Here is a 21,839-nt window from a genome sequence, read left to right as displayed (position 1 = left end):
AATGTTTATCATAGTGACCACAGAGTTTTTTCATGCTCTAGCGCCATCCATGCTTTATAAAGATTGTATTCACAATATTGTGGTGTAACTTAAATTGTCTTTCACTGCAAGTGTTTTGGGTGAGAGAGGAATTTCTTAACCTTACTTTTTGGTCCTGACTTAAGAGAACTTCTAAGATATGTGTGGAGTTTGAAACTGCACCACCCTTTCAGCTAAAGGGTTTGGAAGAGGGAAGGGTTGCAGGGTGTATGCATTGATTTAAATAGCAAGCTCTTTTAGTCTTGATGTTTGATAGAACACTGTGACAGAACACATAACAGCAGGAGATCTAGAAAGAGAAGGAACAAGAAGAAAGTGTTCATGGACATGTATGGAAATGTTAACAGATTTAGGACTGAGTACAAAATTAGGTTCTCTGAGGGAAAACAACTCTTCTCATTTTTCTGTCTATTCCTCAGGCTTTGTTCCTTTTTCAGGAAGAGGAAACTTTCCATTTATAAGTAAAGCTAAGTGCTAAGATAGATGTCTGACTGGTGACTCATTTCTGAATTTTGCTCCTGCCATCATCACTGATATCTGCATGACAGAGGAGCTCAGTTTGTCATTTGCCTCCTTTGCAGAGTTCACTAGGAACTCCCTTAGGTGTGAAAGAATTGGCCTGAGGGCACAGACCTGCCACCCTTGGGGGGTATGTGCTTACTGACTCTCAAAGACTGCAGCAAGTTGAGACCCATCTTGTGCATCTGGCAGAGCATCCACCTCCTTCAGAGTTTCTCTCATTTGTGCTGCAAGATCCAAGTGTAATTGCTAAACTGAAAGTGTTTAATTTGGCTGACTGCAGGTAGTCTTAAAATACTTCCCATGTCTTGACTAGCTGGCTCTGACATGTTCGTAAAACTTCATTTAAGCAGTTGCCAAGTGCATGTCTGGCCTTGTAAACAAAAGGAATCTGAATAGTTCTTAGAGGAGGTAAAAAGAGTATTTTTTTTCTAGTATGTCTTTTATTCCTCTTATGGACCTGAAAAAAAGTGTTCACTGAGCCAGGAGGTGTAGAAATAGGGACTTATAGAATTGCTTTGAATTGCCTGTGGGCACTAAACTCCATTCCTGCTAGGCCCATGAATGGCAGTTCCACTTGGAGAGGTGAGTGATCTGATGCTGGGTAAGCTTTCTGGGCCTTTTCCCTCAACAGTGGTCTGACCATCGTGCTGTGGTAGCAGCCTCTTACATCAAATATCCATACTGAAGCACTGTTAGCTTTCCTCCATGAGTGTTCAAGCTCAGTGTCATACAGATGCCGTTTTTAAGAAGAGAGGAGGCTTGTTTCCTAGCAACTGGAGATCTTACTGCAGGCTGCCTCTTGGTCAGGCAGCTCTTTCTACTTTATCCATTGAAGTTTCTTTAATGCAAAGTGTCATCTGAGTCAAGAATTTAATGCTCAGAGGTTTTTCCTGTGAAAAACAGAAATCATTACCATAGATTTAAATCTTAAACTGATTCTCTAAAGGACCACTAAGCTGACTACTGCAGAATACAAGTTTCACCACAGGCACGTGATGTGTACCTGAACAGAAAACTCACTTCATGTGCACATTGTGAGTTTTCTGCCAACTAGTGTAGTGTCTGTTAGAACACACTGTTTGTTTGGGCAGTATATTAAGTGCAGAAAGCATGGAAACTTCCTTGTTCTGTGTGATGTGCAGTACTGTCTTAGAAATTTATATACTGTTGGTTTCTTAACTGCACATATTGCATAGTACTAATAAGATGCTAACATAGTGGAAGAGCCACTATTGGATAGTGAGCCACTCTGTTGAATAGAAATACTTTCTTAAGTTGTTAGTGTAAAGCAAGCATTCTCTTTTGACTTATCCAGAGTCTCTTGCAGGCACCAGAGGTAACTGGCTGACTACAGATGCTGCAGAACACCATTCTAATATGTGTTTTATCAGAATATCTCATGCTTTTCCAAGATTTCTTCTACAGTGCATCAGCCAGTTTATTCTTTGGTTCACATTCTTCACTACATGTAGTATAAGAATGTGGTGAACCACCTCTTAATCTGCAGGAGTCTTTTGAATGATGTACAGACTATCAGAGACTCATGTCAAGGCTTTGTTTGGACGTTTATGTTAAGCTGGAAATAGCACCACAGCTATTTTGAAGCATATGATTTCATCCTGTTGGTTTTGTACAGCCTGGTTTTTGGTAGTGGGGGGGCATGGAGGTGGCTTCTATAAGAAGCTGCTGGAAGCTTCTAACATGTCCAGCAGAGCCAGTCCCTGATGGCTGTGAAGATGGACATGCTGCTGGCCAAGGCTGGGCCAGTTATAGATGATGGTAACACCCCTGTGATAACACATTTAAGAAGAAAATCAAAACAAAGTGGGGGAAACTTGAATTCCTGCTAGAGGAGGAGGTGAGAACATGTGAGGGAAAGAGCATGGAAACACCAAGGTCAGTGGAGAAGGAGGGGCAGGAGGTGCTCCAGTTGCTGGAGCTGAGATTCCTTTGCAGGCTGTGGTGAAGCAGCTGTGCCCCTGCAGCCCATGAAGACCCACGGGGGATGCAGAGATCCTTGGGGATTCCAGAAATCCATCCATGCCCCATGGGGATCCACGGGGGATGCAGAGATCCACCCACAGCCCATGGGGGAGGTGCCCATGCTGGAGCAGGTTGATGCTTGGAGGAGGCTGTGATCCAGTGGAGAGAGGGGGGCCCTGCTGCCACAATGGAGCAGCCTGTCCTTGGAGGACTGAACCCTGCTGAAGAGTGACCCATGCTGCAGCAGTTTTGGGAGGACTGTTTGCTCGTGGGAGGGACTCGCATGGCAGCAGTTTTGGCAGGACTGCTGGTCATGAGACTGGACCCATGCTGGAGAAGTTAATGGAGAACTGTCTTCTGTGGGAGGGTCTCCACAGCCTCATGGGGAAGGACTCCTCTTTGAGCAGCAGAAGAAAAACCTTGGGTGCTGAACTGACCAAAAGTACTGTTGGTGGGAAGGAGGGAGGGGCTGGGGGAAAGAAAAGGTGTTTTTAAGGGCTTATTTTACTTCTCATTATCCTCCTCTGATTTTGTTAGTAATAAACTCACTTTGTACGTCTAAGTCGAGCTTGTTTTGCCCTTGGAGTGTTTTCTCACAGTCTTTATCTCAACTCATGAAGTCCTCATTTAATTTTTGTCTCCTGCGCCCAGATGTAGCAGGGGAGAGAGAGTGAACAACTTTTGTGGGTGCATGGTGTTTGGCCAGTGTCAAACCATGACATTCAGCCAAGGGAATGTACACGTACTTTATCAAAGCCTTTGCTGCTGTCTCTCACAGCATCCCTGGATTAAATGTGCAGGACACAGCTTGATAAGTCCATAGTAGGTCAGGTGCAAAGAGTTATAGTAAATGAGATTGTCAGGCTGGTGAGCAGTCAGTCAGGTGAGGTTTCTATAATGTCTTCATAAATTATGTTTGTGCAGAAGTTGAATGTACATGAAATAAATTTGCTGATGATATGTTAGGTTCTGTGATCTTCGAGAGCAGAGGCCTTATAGAGAGATCCAGATAGACCAGAGAGCTGGGCAGTCACCAACCATATGAACTTTAACAAGAGTAAGTCATGAATTCTCCACCAGGACATGATAATCCTGGTTACGTGGACAAGCTAGGAGATGGAGAGCAGCCCTGCAGAAAGAGGTCTGGAGGATTTGGGTTGATGGAAGCAGTGTGCCCTGGCAGCCAGAGGGGCCAGCTCTGTCCTGGGGTGCATCAGGCACAGCAGCACCAGCCAGTCAAGGGGGAGGTGACTGTCCAGCTCTTTCTGTGCTGAAGTGGCTTCACCTTGAGTCATGTTTTGGATTGGGCAGTTGTGGGTGCTTCAGTGCAGAAAGGACATCAGACTGCTGGATTGTGACCAACACAGAGGGAGGCCTTGAGGCTCCTCCTGATGAGGAGCAGCTGAGGTCACTTGGCTTGTGTTGAGCCTGGAGAAGAGAATGCTGAAGGGTGACCCCATCACAGTCTGCACCTTCCTTAAGAAGGCGTGAGCAGGTGGTGCTGATCTCCTGTCCCTGGTGACCAGCAGCAGGACAGGAGGACACGGAATGAGGCTGTGTCAGGGTAAGCACAGGTTAGACATAAGGAAAATGTTCTTCACCACAAGGGTGGTTGGATACTGGAACAAGCTCCCCAGAAAAGTAGTCACAGCACCAAACCCACCAGAGAGCATTTGGCCAATGCTCTTAGTCATATAATTAATTTGAGGTAATCCTTTGAGGAGCAGGACTTGTGGCTCCCTTCCAACTGAATTCTGTTTCTATGATAAACACCTGAGAAGAGAATGAAGCTAAATCTGTGAGGTATTTAATCCAAATAAGTAAATTTTGCTTGCTATTTACAAAAATAATCTGTAGTGGCATTTTTACTTTTGAATTAGTTCATCAAGTCTCATAATGATTAGTAGTATCTGCTTAAAAGCATAAGCCTAACATGTCTTAAACACAATTCTTCAGAAGTCCCACAAAGTTCAGAAGTTCCATATTTTCACCCTTGAGTTCACTTTGCATATTTTGGCATTACATGGGGTTTTTAGGAGCTTGAGTGGAAATCTTTCCAGTTGTAAAGCATGTAATGAATGGGTTGAAATATTTTTTGATTTTTTGGAATATAAAGCTACAGTTGAAAGGTGATGGTTCTGAACCTCAGTAAGACTACTGGTATCTGTCTGGTGTGATCAGTGTCCTTTAGCCACTGCTGTGGCATACATCTTAATGGTGCTGTCTTTGGGGGGCATGGTGGGGGGTGGCTGCGTGTGGAGATCTGTTTTCTGTAGCACAGCATTCTCTTCCTGCAGAGTTTGGGAGAGGGGAGAGAGAGAGAATTGCTGTCACTTGTAATTATGCCTAGAGTGTCCTAAGAGCACTGTCCATACACAGATTTGTAACAAAGTGTGAATGCAGTGAGACAATTTCATTTAAGTGTCATCTGTAAATTGGTCTATTCTCAAAGGATTTTTTCTTTTCCTAGCTAATAAATTGATTACACGAGAAGGGCCTTCCTTTCTGCAGATGCGAATAAAACATTTGATGAAGTCAAACTGCATCCCCCAAGCCACTTCCTTGTCAAAATTGTGTGCAGATTCTCCAGAAATTGCAAATGCTTCATCTTTTCGCCAAGCCTACATCACATGTGTGTGTTCAATGCTGCCCAATGAAGACTCCATTAAGGAGGTTAGTAACCTACAGTCCCTTTTAATAAATATAATATTTATGAAGCATTTTAGAAATTATGTAATACTGAGAACTGAAGCAAAAGAGTGAAACTGTTGCAGCAGAGTTCCAAAAGAGGAATAATCTATTGCAAACTGCAGCAGAAAAGAACAAGTGTATGAACTGCTTCTGTGGATAAGTATGCCTGCATGTATGCTTGATTAGATGTATTTGAAAGCTTAAAACTTATAAATTCAGTTCACATTATAAGCAAAATATAATCAGAAAGATGACTTTTCTAACTCAAACACCAGTACCAGAGCAATTACTTTTCATCTAGTCATTCTGACCTAAGAAAAGTTTTAAGGAACAAAAAAATTGCTCAACAGACAGAACATACTTTGGAGTTGTTTTTCCTGATCTCTAAACTCATTTTTAGCAGTCTTCCTGTTGCAGTAACAATAATAGCAATGATTTGTGTTCACACATAACTGCTGTAACACAACTGACTCTTGCCTCTGTTGCCTCTTGATATCACATACCTGTTTTGGGATCAGTCTCACCTGTATGCATCTGGTATAGTTTTAAATGTGAGACTTGGACTTTGTGAGTAAGCCTCAGTGAAACGAGGGGAAGCTTGAGATCCTAAAAAAATAACTCTCATGTTTGCACTTCCTGCATGAGTGGCAGAGTGTACATATAGATCTTGTACGTATAAACTATTTTTATAACCCTTCCTTTAAAAATGCTTATTGTGAAAAATAAATACTTGTATACGTGTCTCTTCAGTCTTCACTTTGAGCCAGATTCCCCTTAATGTGCTGTAGTTCAAAGAATGGCAGCTGTTGGGGAATGATAGGTGGCAATGACTGAAACCCCACCAGGGGGAAGAGTGAATAAACTGTAATAAAAGGAACAAGAGTTAAGTGAAATTTGAAGTTTAGAGTAGGATGGGGTAGGTAGAGGAGGGCTCAGCTAAGAAAATAAATACTACAGAAAGCTTGAATAAGAATGAAGATAGCCTGGGGAGGATTGAAGAAAAAGAATTTGTTTTGGAAGAATAGACAATGTGTGGTCATCCCTTTCCAGGAATTGGATGTGATTGGGCTGGCTAAGTCACGTGTGGAAGTTAAATTGCTGAGCTTCTCCAAATTAAACTACTTGTATCTACAAGCAATAGCATATACACACAGAAGTGTATAATGTATCTGTATGTGCATGCTTCTCTAGAAGTGTGTAAACACGTGTGTTTATGTCTGTGTGTAACTCTGTGTGTGTGTACATACACACTGTGTATGAGCTTGTCCCTTGCATTTCTGGTACCTCCTGGTACCTTGAATTGATTCTGAGGCACACATGTAACAGGAAATAGGACTCTAGAGTTGCTTGTTCACTGCTGCTCTGTGTGATGCAGAAAGAAGAATTAAGGGTCACTGTCAGGCTTCCAGTGTTTGGCTCGAATTTGCCAATTTACTGAACTGATAAAAATGCTAATTAAAGCAGTTCTCCTACACAGTAATTAACTACTGCAAAAGCATGAAGCCCCAAATGTTCTGTGATATAAGACAGTTTTCTCTGTGAGACACTAGCGCCAGCCACATTTAACAATTAAAAAGGATTTTGAAATACAACCAGTTAAAATTAACACCATGTTGAATGTTTTATTCATAACTGGTCGTTTCTACCAAATGTCAGTGTGAGTGTTTGCTGGGACACATAGGAGCTTCATAAAGCCATCCCATATTATCAAAGTAGGTTTTGTTAAAATTGGAATTCCTTTGGGAAAGACTGATCCAAAGTCAGCAAGTAAAGCTCTTCAGGGAATCAATTTAAGCAAATGCCCCTTATCCCATTCATTAAAAATCCAGTTGTAAAACAAGCAGTCATCTTTTGGAGGCCTTCTCCAAATAAAGAATATCAGCATGGTCTCCTACTAAAGAATGGTAGAAGCTAAGGTAGTGCTAGGAAATTTTTATTGTGACAGAAAAAACAAAGTATCACTGTAATGTTACAACTTTTCTTTCAAAATAAAGTAACATGGAAAACAAAGACAAGTTGAATCTTACATGGTTGTCTTTTCTTGGGAATAACTTTGAGGAGTAAACTGGCAAACTTGTTAATAGAACATGGGCAGGATGGCATAATTTTGTAACAGTTTTAATTTAAAATACTTTAGCAGTGTTCATTCTGTAGTCTCCTAACTTCCAGTAAATTATTCTTCTGGTTGGCTTTATAACAGAGTAATGGTGGTCAGTGTTTCAGGATTGGTAAAAGACACTTTTTGTGTCTGGTTTGTCACTGAAGTGACTGGCTGGATATTGTTGGATGATTTAAAGACATACATTTCAATTTTTTGTCTTAAATATATTTAAAAAACCCCTCAAGATCTCACAGCAAAAAAAAATCTCACAAACAAAATGCAAAAGCCCCAAGATCTGAAATGAGATTGTCATTGACCAAGTTTGAGATAAATGGGACTTAAAACCAATTTTCTTGTTGCTTACTCAGTAGTTAATGACCTGAATGGGAATGAGTGTGTCCAAAAAAGTATCAGAGTTCTCTGGGAGGGGAAGGGCTCTGATGTGCTGTTAGCTGTAGGTCACTTGGAGTGCCAGGCCATGTTTGTGCTGGAGCTGGAGTAGCTCCTGCTCTTCCAGAGCACAGCAGAAGTTCTGGGTCTTGTTCTGGTCAGCCTAGGTCTGATTGAGAATAACTGATGGATATTAAAAATGTGGGATTTATAATTCCGTAGCCTCAGAAACCCTAGTCAGTAGGTTTTAATGGTGTAGTTTTTAAAACAGTGGTGGTGGTGGTGTTCAGGGATTGTTGTTTTAATGGAGCTAGTGATAAGCATGCTCTGTCAGGTCGTGTCTGCCACGTTCCCTTCAGATCTGTGAAGGAAACATGTCCCATACTTACCTGCACTGACAATATTTGTGTTTCTAAAACCCAGGACTTAGAAGATCAGACTTTTATCAAACTGCTGCAGGCAACTTCTGCATTATTAAAGAATATTTGCTGCAGTATTAGGGAGATGGCAGTCTATAATGGTAGAAATTATCAAAGACAAAAGTTTGTGTCACTTAGCTTTAAACTTAAATTTTAGCTTTTAAACTTTGCTTTATAAAATGAACTGGTTGAAATAGTTAACAATAAGGACTAGGAATAGTTGAGTGGAGAGAGGTGGTAGAATACTGTGAGAAAGCTGGAGTTGCCCAGTGTCAGACTTCCCACCTGAGCTGCAAGGCCTGTGTAGCTGTAGGTACCAAAGGCTGATGACAACATAACAAAGGTGCTGCTGGCAGAGAGTGTTGGGGGAAGGTGGTATGCAACAGTGTCCTGTTACACACAGGAGCCCCTTTCTCACCTGGGCAGTGACCAGCATCTTCACAGTCCTGTCATGTGGCCATTGCTATGGGCTCACTTGTCAACCCTCCCCAGCCTGCTGGAGGTGGCACTTGATTTACAAATACTGTATGTGCTTACTGACACTGGCATGCAGGGAGCAGTGGTGTCTGTTCCCTTAGACAGCAAAGCACTGTCACCTGAATAATTTCCTGAGGATTCTCTCTTGCTGGGGGTGAGTCACTGTCAACTCCCTCCTTCCCTTCCCCACCCCTCCAAATCTGCTTCTTTTACTTTATCAAATGCAAAACAGACACATCTGCAAGGCTTTGTGGGTTATTAATTGCTCTGGAAATGTCTGCTGCAAGAGCTCAGTTCTGGGTCTCAAACTGAACGCCAAAAGTCAATGGACCCTAGAAAATGTTGGCATTGCTCAGTGAATTCCAGTGTTAAGCCTGAATGGGAAACTGGGTTAATACCCCTGCTCCTGCTCTTCCTGCTGAATGAGATGTACACAAAAAATAGTTCAACTTCCTGTCGTTTGTTCTCTGTCATTGTTATTCGTAATGACCAAGAAGTTTGAAATGTTTATAATATCAACAGCTGTTTAAAGTACAGATTGCTAGAACACAGTCTGTGAAGTGGAGTAGATCCAGTAGAACAGTGTGATAAAGCCTAGTGTTGTCTTAATAGTAAACACTCTTCGTACTTCCTGTTTGTGGCTTATCTCCAAGCTGACACCCTGGTTTGGTACACAGCTAGGTACTACCTTAAGTAGACATTCCAGAATGTCCTTGGGATTTGTCTCCTTGTCATGGTTTAACCCTGGCTAGACCCATCCCCTCGTGGCTGCTTGCTCAAGTCCCATACCAGTGGTACTAGGGACATAAGTGGAAGGGTCAAAGTGAGAAAACTTGTAGGTAGAGGTAAAGGCAGTATAATAGGTGAAACAAAAGCCATGCAGACAAGCAAAGGAAAACCAGGAATTAATTCACTGCTACCCATGGGCAGTCACCTCCAGGAGACTAAGGCACAATCATGCATAACAGAGACTTGAGAAGACAAATGCTATCTCTCTCAACACACTCCCCTTCCTCCTTCTTCTCACTGTATATAACGAGCACAATATCATGGTCTGGAATATTCCTTTGGTCACTTGGGTGGGTCACCTGTCCCATCTGTGTCTCCTTCCACCCTCCTGTGCACTCCAGCTTCCTTTGCTTTGTGTAAGTGCTGCTCAGCAATAAAAAAAAAAAATCTCTATATTATCAACCCTGTGTCCAGCAGAAATCTCAAACACAGCCCCATGCCAGCCACGAGGAAGAAAATTAACTCTACCCAAGCCAAAATCAACACACTACTCTAAACACTTTTCTTTCTGTCCTCATGCTTTGAAATGTGGTTGTTCAGTATCAGCACCTTAGGATGAAGAGAACGAGACCAGGTTTTTCACAACTCTTGATCTTTTTGGACCTGGGTTCTGATTTTCAAAAGTAACATAAGAATTCCTGTAAGAGCAGAGAAACATAATGGGAAGTTTTAGATAGATGGTTGCAAGTATTTAGCTAAGCTGCCCAAAATGGAAGGTTGTCCAAAAGAAAACACTGAGAAGGGATCAGAACTAACAGGTGAACTTCTCATACCATTTGGTGGCTGAGAGGAGTGGCCTGATCTCTGGGTACAGGAGACACAATGTTTTGTTCATGAGACTTTGATACAGTAAATCTGCATTTCTTTTGTAAACATACTGAGAATAAAGTGCCTTTTCTTTTTAATTTTCTTTAAGATTGCAAAGGTGGATTGCAAAGAGGTACTAGACATCATATGTAACCTGGAATCTGAGGGACAAGAAAATACTGCATTTATTCTTTGTACAACTTATCTTACCCATCAGCTTCAAACAGCAAATGTGTATTGCTCTTGGTAAGTATAAGCTGCTTCTGCTAACTGTTCCTCACTAGCCAGAATTGAGCAAATATAGTACAAAAATATGTAGAGGAGGTGGATTTATCCTTTACTTAAGAAGTGCATCAGACTGAAGTACTTCCTGGATAATTACTTATTTTGTCACAAGTTGCTTAGCTGATAGAGCAGTTAGACCAAAGCAATGTTTAAACACTTTAAAACTGAAACAGCACTCACACTATTGGCATGAACACTGATACTTCTGTGGGGTAAGTAGATCTGTCAGTAGTGGTGGGTCAGTGTTCTCAGGGTTGGTATTAAACCCTTAGCTTTGTGGTTCCACAAAGTATCTTGTCAGCCTGTTCTTCTCTTGGGAATACTTGGCCCCATGAAAGTCTGGTGCATTTTTTTCACCCGTTCCACAGAGATGTCAGTACTAGGAATAAGCGGAAGCAGCACCCTGTAACTTCTCTCCACTTTCCCCCTGAGAGTCTTTTTATATTTTTATGATTTCTATAACTCCATGAAGTGTAGTACTAGATTCATAAATCAGCTTTAAACTTGGCTGCCCTGGGTGGCAGGCAGTGATGGCTTGAAATTCCAAATGGTAGCACAGTCCAGCAATAGAAATATGTCCCTGCTTACAGAAGGTTAGCACGTTTGTGTCATGTCATCATGTCTACACTGTTTTTAGTCATTCTGAGGAAAGGTGCTGGGTCAGACTGTGCTGCCCTGTCCATGCAGAGCACAGCTCCCCCTCTGCTGCTGTCCTTACAGTCTTCTCAAGTTCCAGCTACCTTCCCTGGGGATGAGATGGGAGAATGAAGTCTTCTGTCTGATGGTAATGCTGACATTGCAGAGATGTGTAACTTGAAGTTCTAGTACTGTACCTAGCAGTCCTTGTACAACAGCACTGGACACAGCAAACACCACCGGGACCCACTGAAGAGCAAAGCTTCTGGGATGCTGGAGCACAGAAGTTCACTTTCTCATGGACTCCTGTATGGTGAAGCTGGTGTAATATTTCTTGACCATCCGGCTGCTTTCTCACTTTGAGACTATTTAAGAAGTACAGTTGATTGAAAGTCAGAATGCCTGGCTCTTGGTGCAGTTGTTCAATGGAGTGGCCTTTTCACTGACCTCCACCTCTGTTTCTGGGGACAGATGTGGATTGAGCAATTATTTAGCCACAAAGTAGATGAATTCAAGTGGCTGATATGACATAAAGTTTCTAATGTGGAGGACTGCTTTTGTCAGATCAGCCAGCTTGACTGATATTCCGTGATATTTCATGTTACAGATGTGGTGGACATGCATTATGGCTAATGAAAATGAGAGCTCTGCTCTATACAAACTGTGGCATGCACTGAAGTCATTGTAGGGCTTGTTGTTGAGCAGTAATCTAGAAAGGAGATTAGGTGATATTCTCTGCATTGGTAAACGAAGCTCCACTGATAAAATGACGAATGTCAGAGCTGGCTAGAAAGATGGAAATGTGAAGATGGACTCAGTGCAATCTGGATATTTAGTATCATCCTGCAGCTAAAGCTAATGTAGAGGAATGACATGCTAGCAGGCCTTTGAGAGCCATTATATAGGTTTAAATGCAACAAAAATATACACTTAAAATAATGAGTTAAATTGAAAACAGAAAGGAAGACATTCTTCTTTCTGTGACCAGCTGCTGGTTTTAAAGGGGCAGAAATTGCCTAATTCGCTTTTGTCTCAGTTTAAGGCAATTTAAGGGGTGGACACTCCAAAATCAGTTACCTGCCATTTTAGTTTTAACCACTTCCTTTTTCACCAATAAGGAAAAATGAATGCAAGAAGAGAAGAGGGAAAAGATAGGAGTTTACTAAAAAAATGAAACATCAACAAATACAAAATAACATTACATACCAATAAGAGTAAATAACAAAGTAACAACAGCAATCACTAGATACAGAGTAGCTGAATCTCAGATTTCACTGTGAACAATTTTGGGTTGCAACATGCAACTTCTTGGGTTGCTACTGTTGCTACTCCAAGACCTACCTGAAGCAGCCCCCTCCAAAGTCCAGAGAGAAACAAAAGAAGGCTTCTGCCTTGTGCTGTCCTGGCTTCCCCACAAGAACCGAAAGGAAAGAGAGCTTCTGTGTGAGTGACCCCAACTTCAAAAGGACCTGGCACTCCTGACTTCTGCACTTCCATTTCCAGATGCCAGGTCTTAAGAGAGGAACAATTTGGGGCAGATTGGTGTAGTACAGATATGGAATACAACGCTCCTTTTTTAAGGTTTTCCCAGGACAGCTTCAAAGAAGGTCCTGTCTGGTTCAAAAAGGGCTTTAGCTGAACAGTTATTTTACTCTGCTTGACATGGTGATTTGGATTATTCCTAAAGTTTTTTTGGTAATATCATTAACACCTTTTGGATTTTGATTGCTATAAGATAATGTAACTTTTTTATATTTAATCATAAACCTGCATAATGGTGTTTCAAGTCAATAATTTTTTTTAACTTTAATCACCTTTCATAGTATACTGCTGGTGTATTATGTAATTTGATAGACCAGAACTGAGTGGTGACTAAAACATTTACGTATCTTTCAGAGAAGAGCAGAGAGGAAAAAAAAAGCCAAGAGTCATTGCAGACCTGCTGCCCGTTGTACTGTTATGGATTAGGGTCAACAGGCAAGCCCTAGCAATTTTGTGTGCTGGGAAATGTTCTGTTCATTGGAGGATTCCTAAATTAATGATTTCCTGCAATCACACCCTCTTGATTTTTAGAGTAGCAGTATGTTGAGGAAAGATTCTCTGCTAGCTCCTGGCTGGCCTGGGCAGTTCTGCTGGCTGCCAGCCAGTCCTCCCAGTCCCTTTACTCTGCTCTGTATCTTGTCTTATGCAGTGTCAGTGAGAACCAGTATAGATTATGCAAATTGAAAGTATTCTGGTTTAAACAAAGGAAAAGACCTGTTGGACAGCTGTGAAGTGCAGATGAAATGGAAAATGTGTTTGGCACTCTCTCCTTGTGGATTGCATAGTGATGAAGCTAAAGCTTTGGTACTTTACTCATATTTAAGCCAATCGTGACAGTTTGCTGCTGCTGGAAAACAGAAGGTCCATTGTTGCCCTGTTGTGGTGCTTTGTTGTCCTGACTGACCCTTCTAACCTGTAGTAAGCACATTTTCTTACCCTGCCAGAACTAGATAGTTTTCTGCAGATTACTGCTGATTACCCAGTGGTCAGACAAGTTCTAGGGAAAGTACAGCTATGGGGTGTCTGGAAAATGTTAAACCTCTTCAGCTGTAACATCACTCAGTCTGGGAAGGGAAAATCTATGTCCCTTTGCTTCTGTCTTCAGTACTCCACCATCTCCCTGATAGTTCTCAAGGCTGTAGCTGACCTTGCAGTCAGAAGCCTCTGTGTGTAGTTGATATACACAGTGGATATGTTAGCAGAAGTGATGTTTACCAAAGGAATGGTAGAGTAAAACCTATGGCTCTGCTAGTTTTGGGCAGTCCATGTGCTGGCAGAGCAGCAGCAAGTGACAGGTTGTATCCTTAAGTGCTGTGCTGCCTTGGGTGTAATAAATTGCTTAATAGAGTGGCTTTGTGCTCTCATGGTGTGAGTGGAAAAGCAGATAACAGCACAGAGACAGCAGACAGCCTTCACCTCACAGGTCCCTTACACAATGCCGTGCAAAGGGTGGTTCTGTTCCCTTTTAGTGGCAGGCACATCACCTGGCTGCAGGTATCAGCAGCTGAGCTGCTTGCTTATTGGAAGAGAAGTGGGAACTTTCCATTAAGATTCATCTTACCCATTTTAAATTCCAGTCTGGGAGGTAAAGACTCTGCAAGTGTGGGACTGAGTTTTTCAGTCTAGAAAGACAGTCTGTTCAGCTATAGGCATGTGCATTAAGTGAGATGAATCCCAGTGCCAGTGTCTTTCCCCAGTAAGTATCAGGACATACACTGGGGTTTGATGTGATGCTGGACTGGGGTACAGGAGCAGTTCTCTTCAGTGTCACTTGGAGATCAGGACATAATTGAAGTGTTTGTTGTCCTTGAATAACACTTAAATTTTCTTGGCATTAGCTCTGAACTGACACACTGCGACTGCACAAATGGTGTGTATTTGCAATGTTCTTACATTCTGCTTTCAACTCTTCACAGGGAACTGACACTTTTCTGGAGCAAACTGCAGAGAAGAATAGATCCTTCTTTAGACTCCTTTTTGGAGAGATGTCGTCAGTTTGGCATCATTGCCAAGACACTACAGCATCTGTTTTTCTTGATAAGAGTCATACAATCTGAAGTAAGTCAGATAAAATCTGGATCTTTGGACACAGCTAGAGCTGTTTGCATTAATGTATTATTTTCTTAATTTACTGAACTGAATGAAATATAGCTTATTTCATTATTCATATTTTCTGATTAAGTGCCTAATAACATACTAATAAAAATATTTGTTTTCTTTAAACAGGCAGAGGAAGCAGGACTTGCTGTGTCTGTGTTGTTATGTGTGAGAGCCCTTCAGATCAGGTCCAATGGAAGTGATGAGATGAAGACATCAGTGTGTAAAACAATTGCATGCCTTTTACCAGAAGATCTTGAAGTTAGAAGAGCCTGTCAGCTCACAGAATTCTTACTAGAGCCAACTTTGACTGGATTTAACGCGTTGGAAGAGCTCTATATGCAGCCAGACCAAAAATTTGATGAAGAAAATGCACTGGTTCCAAATTCACTCCGCTGTGAACTGCTGTTAGCTTTGAAAGCATATTGGCCATTTGATCCTGAATTTTGGGACTGGAAGACTTTGAAGCGGCATTGTCTTAAACTATTAGGGAAGGCAGCTTCTGATTCTGAGGATGATGCAGGTTGTCATCTGTCACTCCATGAAACCGACGTGTTCGAAGCTTCCTTCAGTGACTATGATGAGACAAAGGAACACAGATATTATGATGGGAAAGACACAATGAACCACCCTAAGGAAAAAGCAAGAGTCAAAAAACCAATTGGTTCTTCAGAAAGATACCAGAGGTGGCTTCAATACAAGTTTTTTTGTGTGCTCTGCAAAAGGGAGTGTATAGAGGCCAGAATACTGCATCATTCTAAGATGCACATGGAAGATGGTATTTATACGTGTCCTGTTTGCACAAAAAAGTTCAAGAGAAAGGAATTTTTTGTACCACATGTAATGGAACACGTTAAGATGCCACCTAGTAGAACACACAGACCTAAAAAGAAAATAATTCTGAAAAAAGAGAGATCACCGCAGAAGGCAACAGCTTCCAGCAGCCCACCACCAGCGTTTCCAGAAAGGTCACACCAGGCACAGCTCCCTGAAAGCTTTGACGATGACACACAGGAATATGTCACATTCAGCCAACTGGAAAATTGCCAGCTGCAAGACAGAGACATCTACCCCTGCCCTGGGACAGATTGTTCTAGAGTATTTAAGCAGTTTAAGTACTTAAGTGTACACCTGAAAGCTGAACATCAAAACAACGATGAGAATGCAAAACACTACTTGGATATGAAGAACAGGAGGGAGAAGTGCGCGTTCTGCCGCCGGCACTTCATGACATCCTTCCACCTGCGGGAGCACGAGCGCGTGCACTGCGGGCCTCAGCCTTACATGTGTGTGTCCATGGACTGCTACGCCAGGTTTGGCTCAGTGAATGAGCTTCTCAACCACAAACAAACACACGATGATCTTCGGTATAAATGTGAGCTAAATGGATGTAATATTGTTTTCAGTGACTTAGGGCAGCTTTACCATCACGAGGCGCAGCACTTCAGAGATGCGTCATACACCTGCAATTACTTTGGTTGCAAGAAGTTTTATTATTCAAAAACTGAATTTCAGAATCACCTTGCAGCGCATGATATCCAAGTGTCAAATGGGGAAGGGAAGCAAGCACTGAACCTTGAAAGGTTGGTTTCGGAAGAAAAATCCAGTTATCTTCGAGAGTCTCAGCTGCTTGAACAATCTGAAAGTTCCAATCTGAATGATAACTTGGATCCCTCAGGCTCTCAGGAAGTTCCACACGTGAAGGAAGAATCTCTCTCTGACAGTGAAGATCTAATCAGTGAAAGTAATTGCAGCCTGCATTGTGGGGAGCACAGGGCTGCAGTAAGCCAAGGTCAGACATCACCACGGCTGCTTGAAACGGTGGCTCACAACCAGTCAGTTCCAGGTTTTGTCATGTCCCAGGAAGGAGTCTTCCATCCAGCAAATATGAAACAACAATGTTCCAATGTGGCAGTTTGCTTTGACGAAAAAAACCTTTCCTGTGGTTTTGAAGGCTGCTGTTCCACCCACAAAAATTCCAGAAGTATGCAAAAACACCTTCGAAGGGCCCATCCATACAACTTTAAAGGTAAAAGAAATATGGAAATGAAAACTAAATATTTTCTTGATCTGCTGAATGATGCTCAGGACAGTAAATCCCCTACAGATATGAGTCCAGAGTTGGGTCATAATTCTGATACAAATGCTGACTCTCCAGAAAGCGTGTGCTGTGCCGTAGATGCTAAAGGAAGCAGTGGCCTGAAGGAAGAAACTTGTCCTTCTTCCCCAGAAACATCTTTTTATGACAGTTCTAAAGAACCAGATATTGAAGATAACATGTTGGAACTAATGTTAGGCTTGAAACATCTGAGCTTAAAAAATGCTAGCATTCAGAATTCTTCAAGACAGAAATCTTTCCTGGGCTATTCATCTAGGGATTCCAAGTGCCCTGACTCAGTTGATGAAGCTACCTCAAAATTTCACCTTCAAGAGCAAGAAGATAACTTACCCAGCCAGTACCTTACTCAGCTGGCAGCTAAACCATTTTTCTGTGAATGTCACGGATGTACATGTGAGTTTGTGACCAGAGAAGCTCTCTTAATGCATTATGTTAAAAAGCATAACTATTCAAAGGAAATGGTTCTTCAGCTAAATATGTTCCAGCATCGGTATTCACCATTTAAGTGTCATATTTGCCAAAGATCATTTACAAGAAAAACACATCTTCGAATTCACTATAGAAATAAACATCAAATTGGCTGTGAGAGGGTAGCTCACAAGGTGTGTCCTAGTGAAAAGTTTGACCATGTAGGTTTATGTACAGAAAACATGCATAAGAATAGCACTGCTCCAGTGCCTGCCTGTGCAAACAGCGTTGGGTTCCCTGGACATTCAGACTCTGAACAGCTGTGTCACACAAAAAAGGAAGACTGCTGCTCTGAGACTGATTTGGAGTCCAATGAAGAGACAGACAACGATGCAACAAGAAAAACATCTAACATAGCTTCTCTGGACAGTCATAGGGAGGAACTGGAAGCACGACAGGGAAGAGGAAGCAAAAGAACAGTTGCTAAAGGAAACTTATGTTACATATTGCATAAGTACCACAAACCCTTTCATTGTATACATAAAAGCTGCAATTCAGCATTCACAAACCAGAAAGGTTTGATTCGCCATTACAGAACTGTTCACCAATATAATAAGGAACAGCTCTGCTTAGAAAAAGACAAAGCAAGAACGAAAAGGGAACTTGTCAAATGTAAAAAAATATTTGCATGCAAACACAAAGAGTGTGGTAAGCGTTTTCTGTGTTCTAAAGCTCTTTCTAAACATTGTAGTGACTTCCACAATGAAATCTTAGAGGATCAAAAACTGCTTTCTGAAGCTGAGTCTGCCAGATTTGCTTGTAACCAAGCCCACTGCCATGCTGTATTTTATACATTTAATAAGCTTAAACAGCACCTAATAGAAGAACATGCCAATGAAGAAAAATTAAACAAAGATTTTGAAATCCATTGTGACCTTAATGGCTGCAATCGAATTTTCACAAATTACAGTCACTATTCTCAACACGTATATTTCAGACACAGTGAATACTATGATAGTCTCTTTGGAAATCAGAAAGAGGAGGAAGATGATGAAGATAAAGATAAAAATGAGCAAAATTATTTGAAAGACAGCTTTGATACAAGCAAGCAGAATGGGAAGCAATTAAAAGAAAAAGCTAAAAGAATTAGCAGAAGCAGAGAAAAGCATTTGCTGAGTTTCAAAACAAAAGAGGAAGCCCTGCAAATGTGCCAAGAGAAGTCTAACCAGACACAGTACCCCTGCATGGTCCAGGGGTGCCTGTCTGTGGTCAAACTGGAAAGCAGCATAGTGAGGCACTATAAGCGCACGCACCAGATGACCAACATGTACATTGAGCAGCACCTTCAGAAACTCGTTCTTTGTGTTAAATGTGGCATCATGATTGAAAAGCAGGCTTGCTCTGACACAGCTTCAGACTTGGATAAAAAAGGTGTAGAAGGTAATGAGGACAGATCAGCAAATACTGAGTCTGTGCAGGAAAGTGACAAATCCCTTGTTCCAAACCCTGCCTGTGATCCTCCAGATGTGAGTAATGAAGACCTAGAACCATGTCCACCGAGTAGTGTGAATTGTGATGCCAGTGCCTTGGTGTGTTCAGGCACTTTAAAATATAACCACAATTCAAAGAGCACCTGTTTGGAAGAGCCTAACCCCAGGGAGACAACTGTGTGTAAAACTGACGATCTTTCTGAAAGCAGTGAAAGAGAGAATAGCTCTTCTTTTTCCAGTTTACAATTAGAATTGCCAAGAGAGAAGGACCCAGAAGGATGTCAGCAAAGTGCGGTCAATCAGAATGCAAAAAGAAATGTACTTTGTGCTACAAAAGACAAATTGCAAAAGCCTCCTGTGTCCAAACCATTTGATTTAAAGACATATAAACCAATGGGATTTGAGTCTTCATTTTTAAAATTTATTCAGGAAAGTGAGGGAAAAGATGATGATGATGATGATGATTGTGATGAGGTAGTAGAATGGGAGTCTCCTGAGCAGTTGCCAGTAGACGAAACCTTGCAAAATGAGGGAGACAGTCAAGGGAATACACCAGTAAACAACTTTGTCAGTGATGAAAATGTAATCATAACCCCAAACAATCCTGGGCAGCTAACAGAGATCCAGCCCTTGCTGTCAGAGTCCTCATCTGCTCCTTCTCTAGAAAATCTGAGGGCAATCTTGGACAAGGCCCTAACGGACTGTGGAGACCTTGCCTTAAAACAGCTGCATTACTTACGACCGGTAGTTGTTCTTGAAAGATCCAAGTTTTCCACACCTCTCATAGATTTATTTCCAACAAAAAAGGCAGATGAGCTGTGTGTAGGAAGTACATAAGTAGCTTTGCTTAGAGCAGATAGCCTCCACTACTGCTGTACGGGGAGAACTTCAAATTAGAACAGTAATTGTTACAGTACACACTTTTTAGGTTAGTTTTGACTGTATAATTCCATGAATGTATAATATCTGTCAAAAAAGTAATGGCCAAGTTAATTTAGCTCCCCATTTTTTTCAATGAACAGTGCTGATTTTGGTGCTATTTAACACATCAGAATATTGGGGGCTTCCTCTTGAAGAGTAAATGTGCATGATTGTATATGGAACAAGTACTGGGGTACCAGGGTTTGGGGGGCGATGGAGTTATTACTTGACTTGAATGTGCACCCCAGGGTGCTTTGTGTAACATATTGTACACTACAGCATCTTATATTTTTTGAGTTATGAGTTTCAATAAATTACAGTTTTTCACCCATTTGTTTACTGTACAGTAAATCTTTAATGTGCTTTACTTGTAATTGAGTTTGGGACCATTCTGAGTGCATTGGACAGTGTTGCTTAAGTTTTATGCATTTGTAGATAATTTATCTGACTGATAAAATAGATACAGAAAAGTAAAGTATTACATTTTATTTTACAACATTCTCTGTGCTTTTTTCAGACTTGAAAGAACTATAATTAGTACAGGCTTACTAATTATACTTATGCATGAGAAAGTCCTTGTTCCTTTAAAGGCAGAGGGTGCCTTGTGAGACTGTCTGGCACCACCTGAGTGTGGGATGGGTGGTGCCAGACTTCCAAGCAGGTTGTGTCACATGAAAGTACCAGTACACATTTAGGGGCTCCCCAGACAGCTTTTTTTAGCAATGAATGAAACCTAGCTGGATGATTCACCAGAAGAGTAATATTTTAAGCTCTGTTTCTTGTTCTGGATCACATTTCTTGCCACACATGGCTACATCACAAGGCCCAGAATCTCTGCTCCCTATGGGGGCATTTCTCCATCCCTGTGGGGATTCTAATGAGCAAGCAGCAATCACAGCTCCTTACTGACTGAGGGCTTGGGTGTTGTTGGGGCTTCTGGGTTTTTATACTGTCATCTGAAAAGCAGCAGTGGAAAGGAAATGGAAAAAAATGGGGAAATGTTTAAAACAGGGCATGAGTATTGGCTGGGTGCAGGAATGATGGCAGCTATCAAACTGTCTAGTGAACTGAGGTGTGACCAAAATTAGGCAAAAATGGTATCTACTACATTTAGGAAATATATATATATTTCCTAATATATACTACATTTAGGAAAATAAAGTTATTTGGATATCCTTGACAGTTAAGTTAAAAATCATACACCCAGCAAGAGAACTGTAGCTTACTGCTGAGTGTTTCATGTAATTTCCTGTCTAAACTATAAGTGTCTTTTAATGAAATAAATATGGTGCATCAATCTTCTCACAAAGTTCTAAAAATGGAAGCAAGTTGTGTCAAAAGGTTAAGTACTGCAACAGCATCAGACAGGTTTCAATGAGTAACAAAGTTCCTTTTAATGTCAAGTTTGAGTCATGTTTTAACATACTTGAATCCTCAACATCTCAAAACAGGAGAAGAGTTTAACAGCAAACTTAATGGACATGTGATGTCTGCTTCAGATATTGGGCCACAGTGACCCCGTTACCTGCTCAGGGTTTGAGTATCCCACAGTGGAACCTGTCCCTTCGTGGTCAGCATGAATTCAAGTAAATTCCTTGAGATTTGGAGACTTTAGTTTCAAGTCAATGAGAGACCTTCCAGACTTACTTCTCTCTTTCTAGCAGAGCTCTCAGCACTTCCTTATCTCCCCTGTTCTTCTGCAGGGATATATTAGGTTACAGAAAACACCGGGCTTCAATGTGTTTGACAAGTCATTCTTCTATGTAGTTAAAAAAAGGTAACCAATAGATAATGAGAACATTAAGTTGGCATTATTTTATTAAGAGTTAATGACTAAAAATCCACAGACATGTTCTGTTATGCCTTAGTCTGGTAGAAATCAGATGAATGACTGATAGCAAAATGCTGTATCTACAAGTGGCTAAACGTTAACACTCCTCTTACCGCATCTTTGTCAGGTTACAGTCCCTGTGCTCTGCATGGCGTGCTTGTCCCCAGTGCTGCCGAGCTCTGGCTTTCAGCAGCACCGAGCATTACAGAGACCAAAAATGAACTGCGCCTTTCGGCCTTAAATATATCAGCAAGTACTGCAGCAGTCAGTGTTAATTATTGTACTTCTCTTA

The 21,839-nt window shown here is 41.4% G+C and overlaps 1 protein-coding gene across 6 annotated transcripts in view; it reads left to right on the top strand.

Moving 5' to 3' along the window:
• RLF (RLF zinc finger) overlaps nt 1-20,043 on the top strand; it is a 46,868-nt gene extending 26,825 nt beyond the window's left edge. For 3 of the 6 annotated variants that reach the window (XM_062509228.1, XM_062509230.1, XM_062509229.1), the window contains 4 exons: nt 5,015-5,217; nt 10,328-10,464; nt 14,598-14,739; nt 14,908-20,043. In XM_062509228.1, the coding sequence (XP_062365212.1) occupies nt 5,015-5,217; nt 10,328-10,464; nt 14,598-14,739; nt 14,908-19,632 (5,207 nt within the window). In that variant the 3' untranslated portion in view covers nt 19,633-20,043. The other 3 variants (XM_062509231.1, XM_062509234.1, XM_062509233.1) reach the window with 3 other exon arrangements.
• The last annotated feature ends 1,796 nt before the right edge of the window (nt 20,044-21,839 follow it).

Source organism: Cinclus cinclus, chromosome 26 (genome assembly GCF_963662255.1).
Source record: "Cinclus cinclus chromosome 26, bCinCin1.1, whole genome shotgun sequence".
NCBI classification, from domain to species: domain Eukaryota; kingdom Metazoa; phylum Chordata; class Aves; order Passeriformes; family Cinclidae; genus Cinclus; species Cinclus cinclus.
Note: the sequence above shows the minus strand (reverse complement) of the source record. Positions and strands in the feature narration are given on the sequence as shown.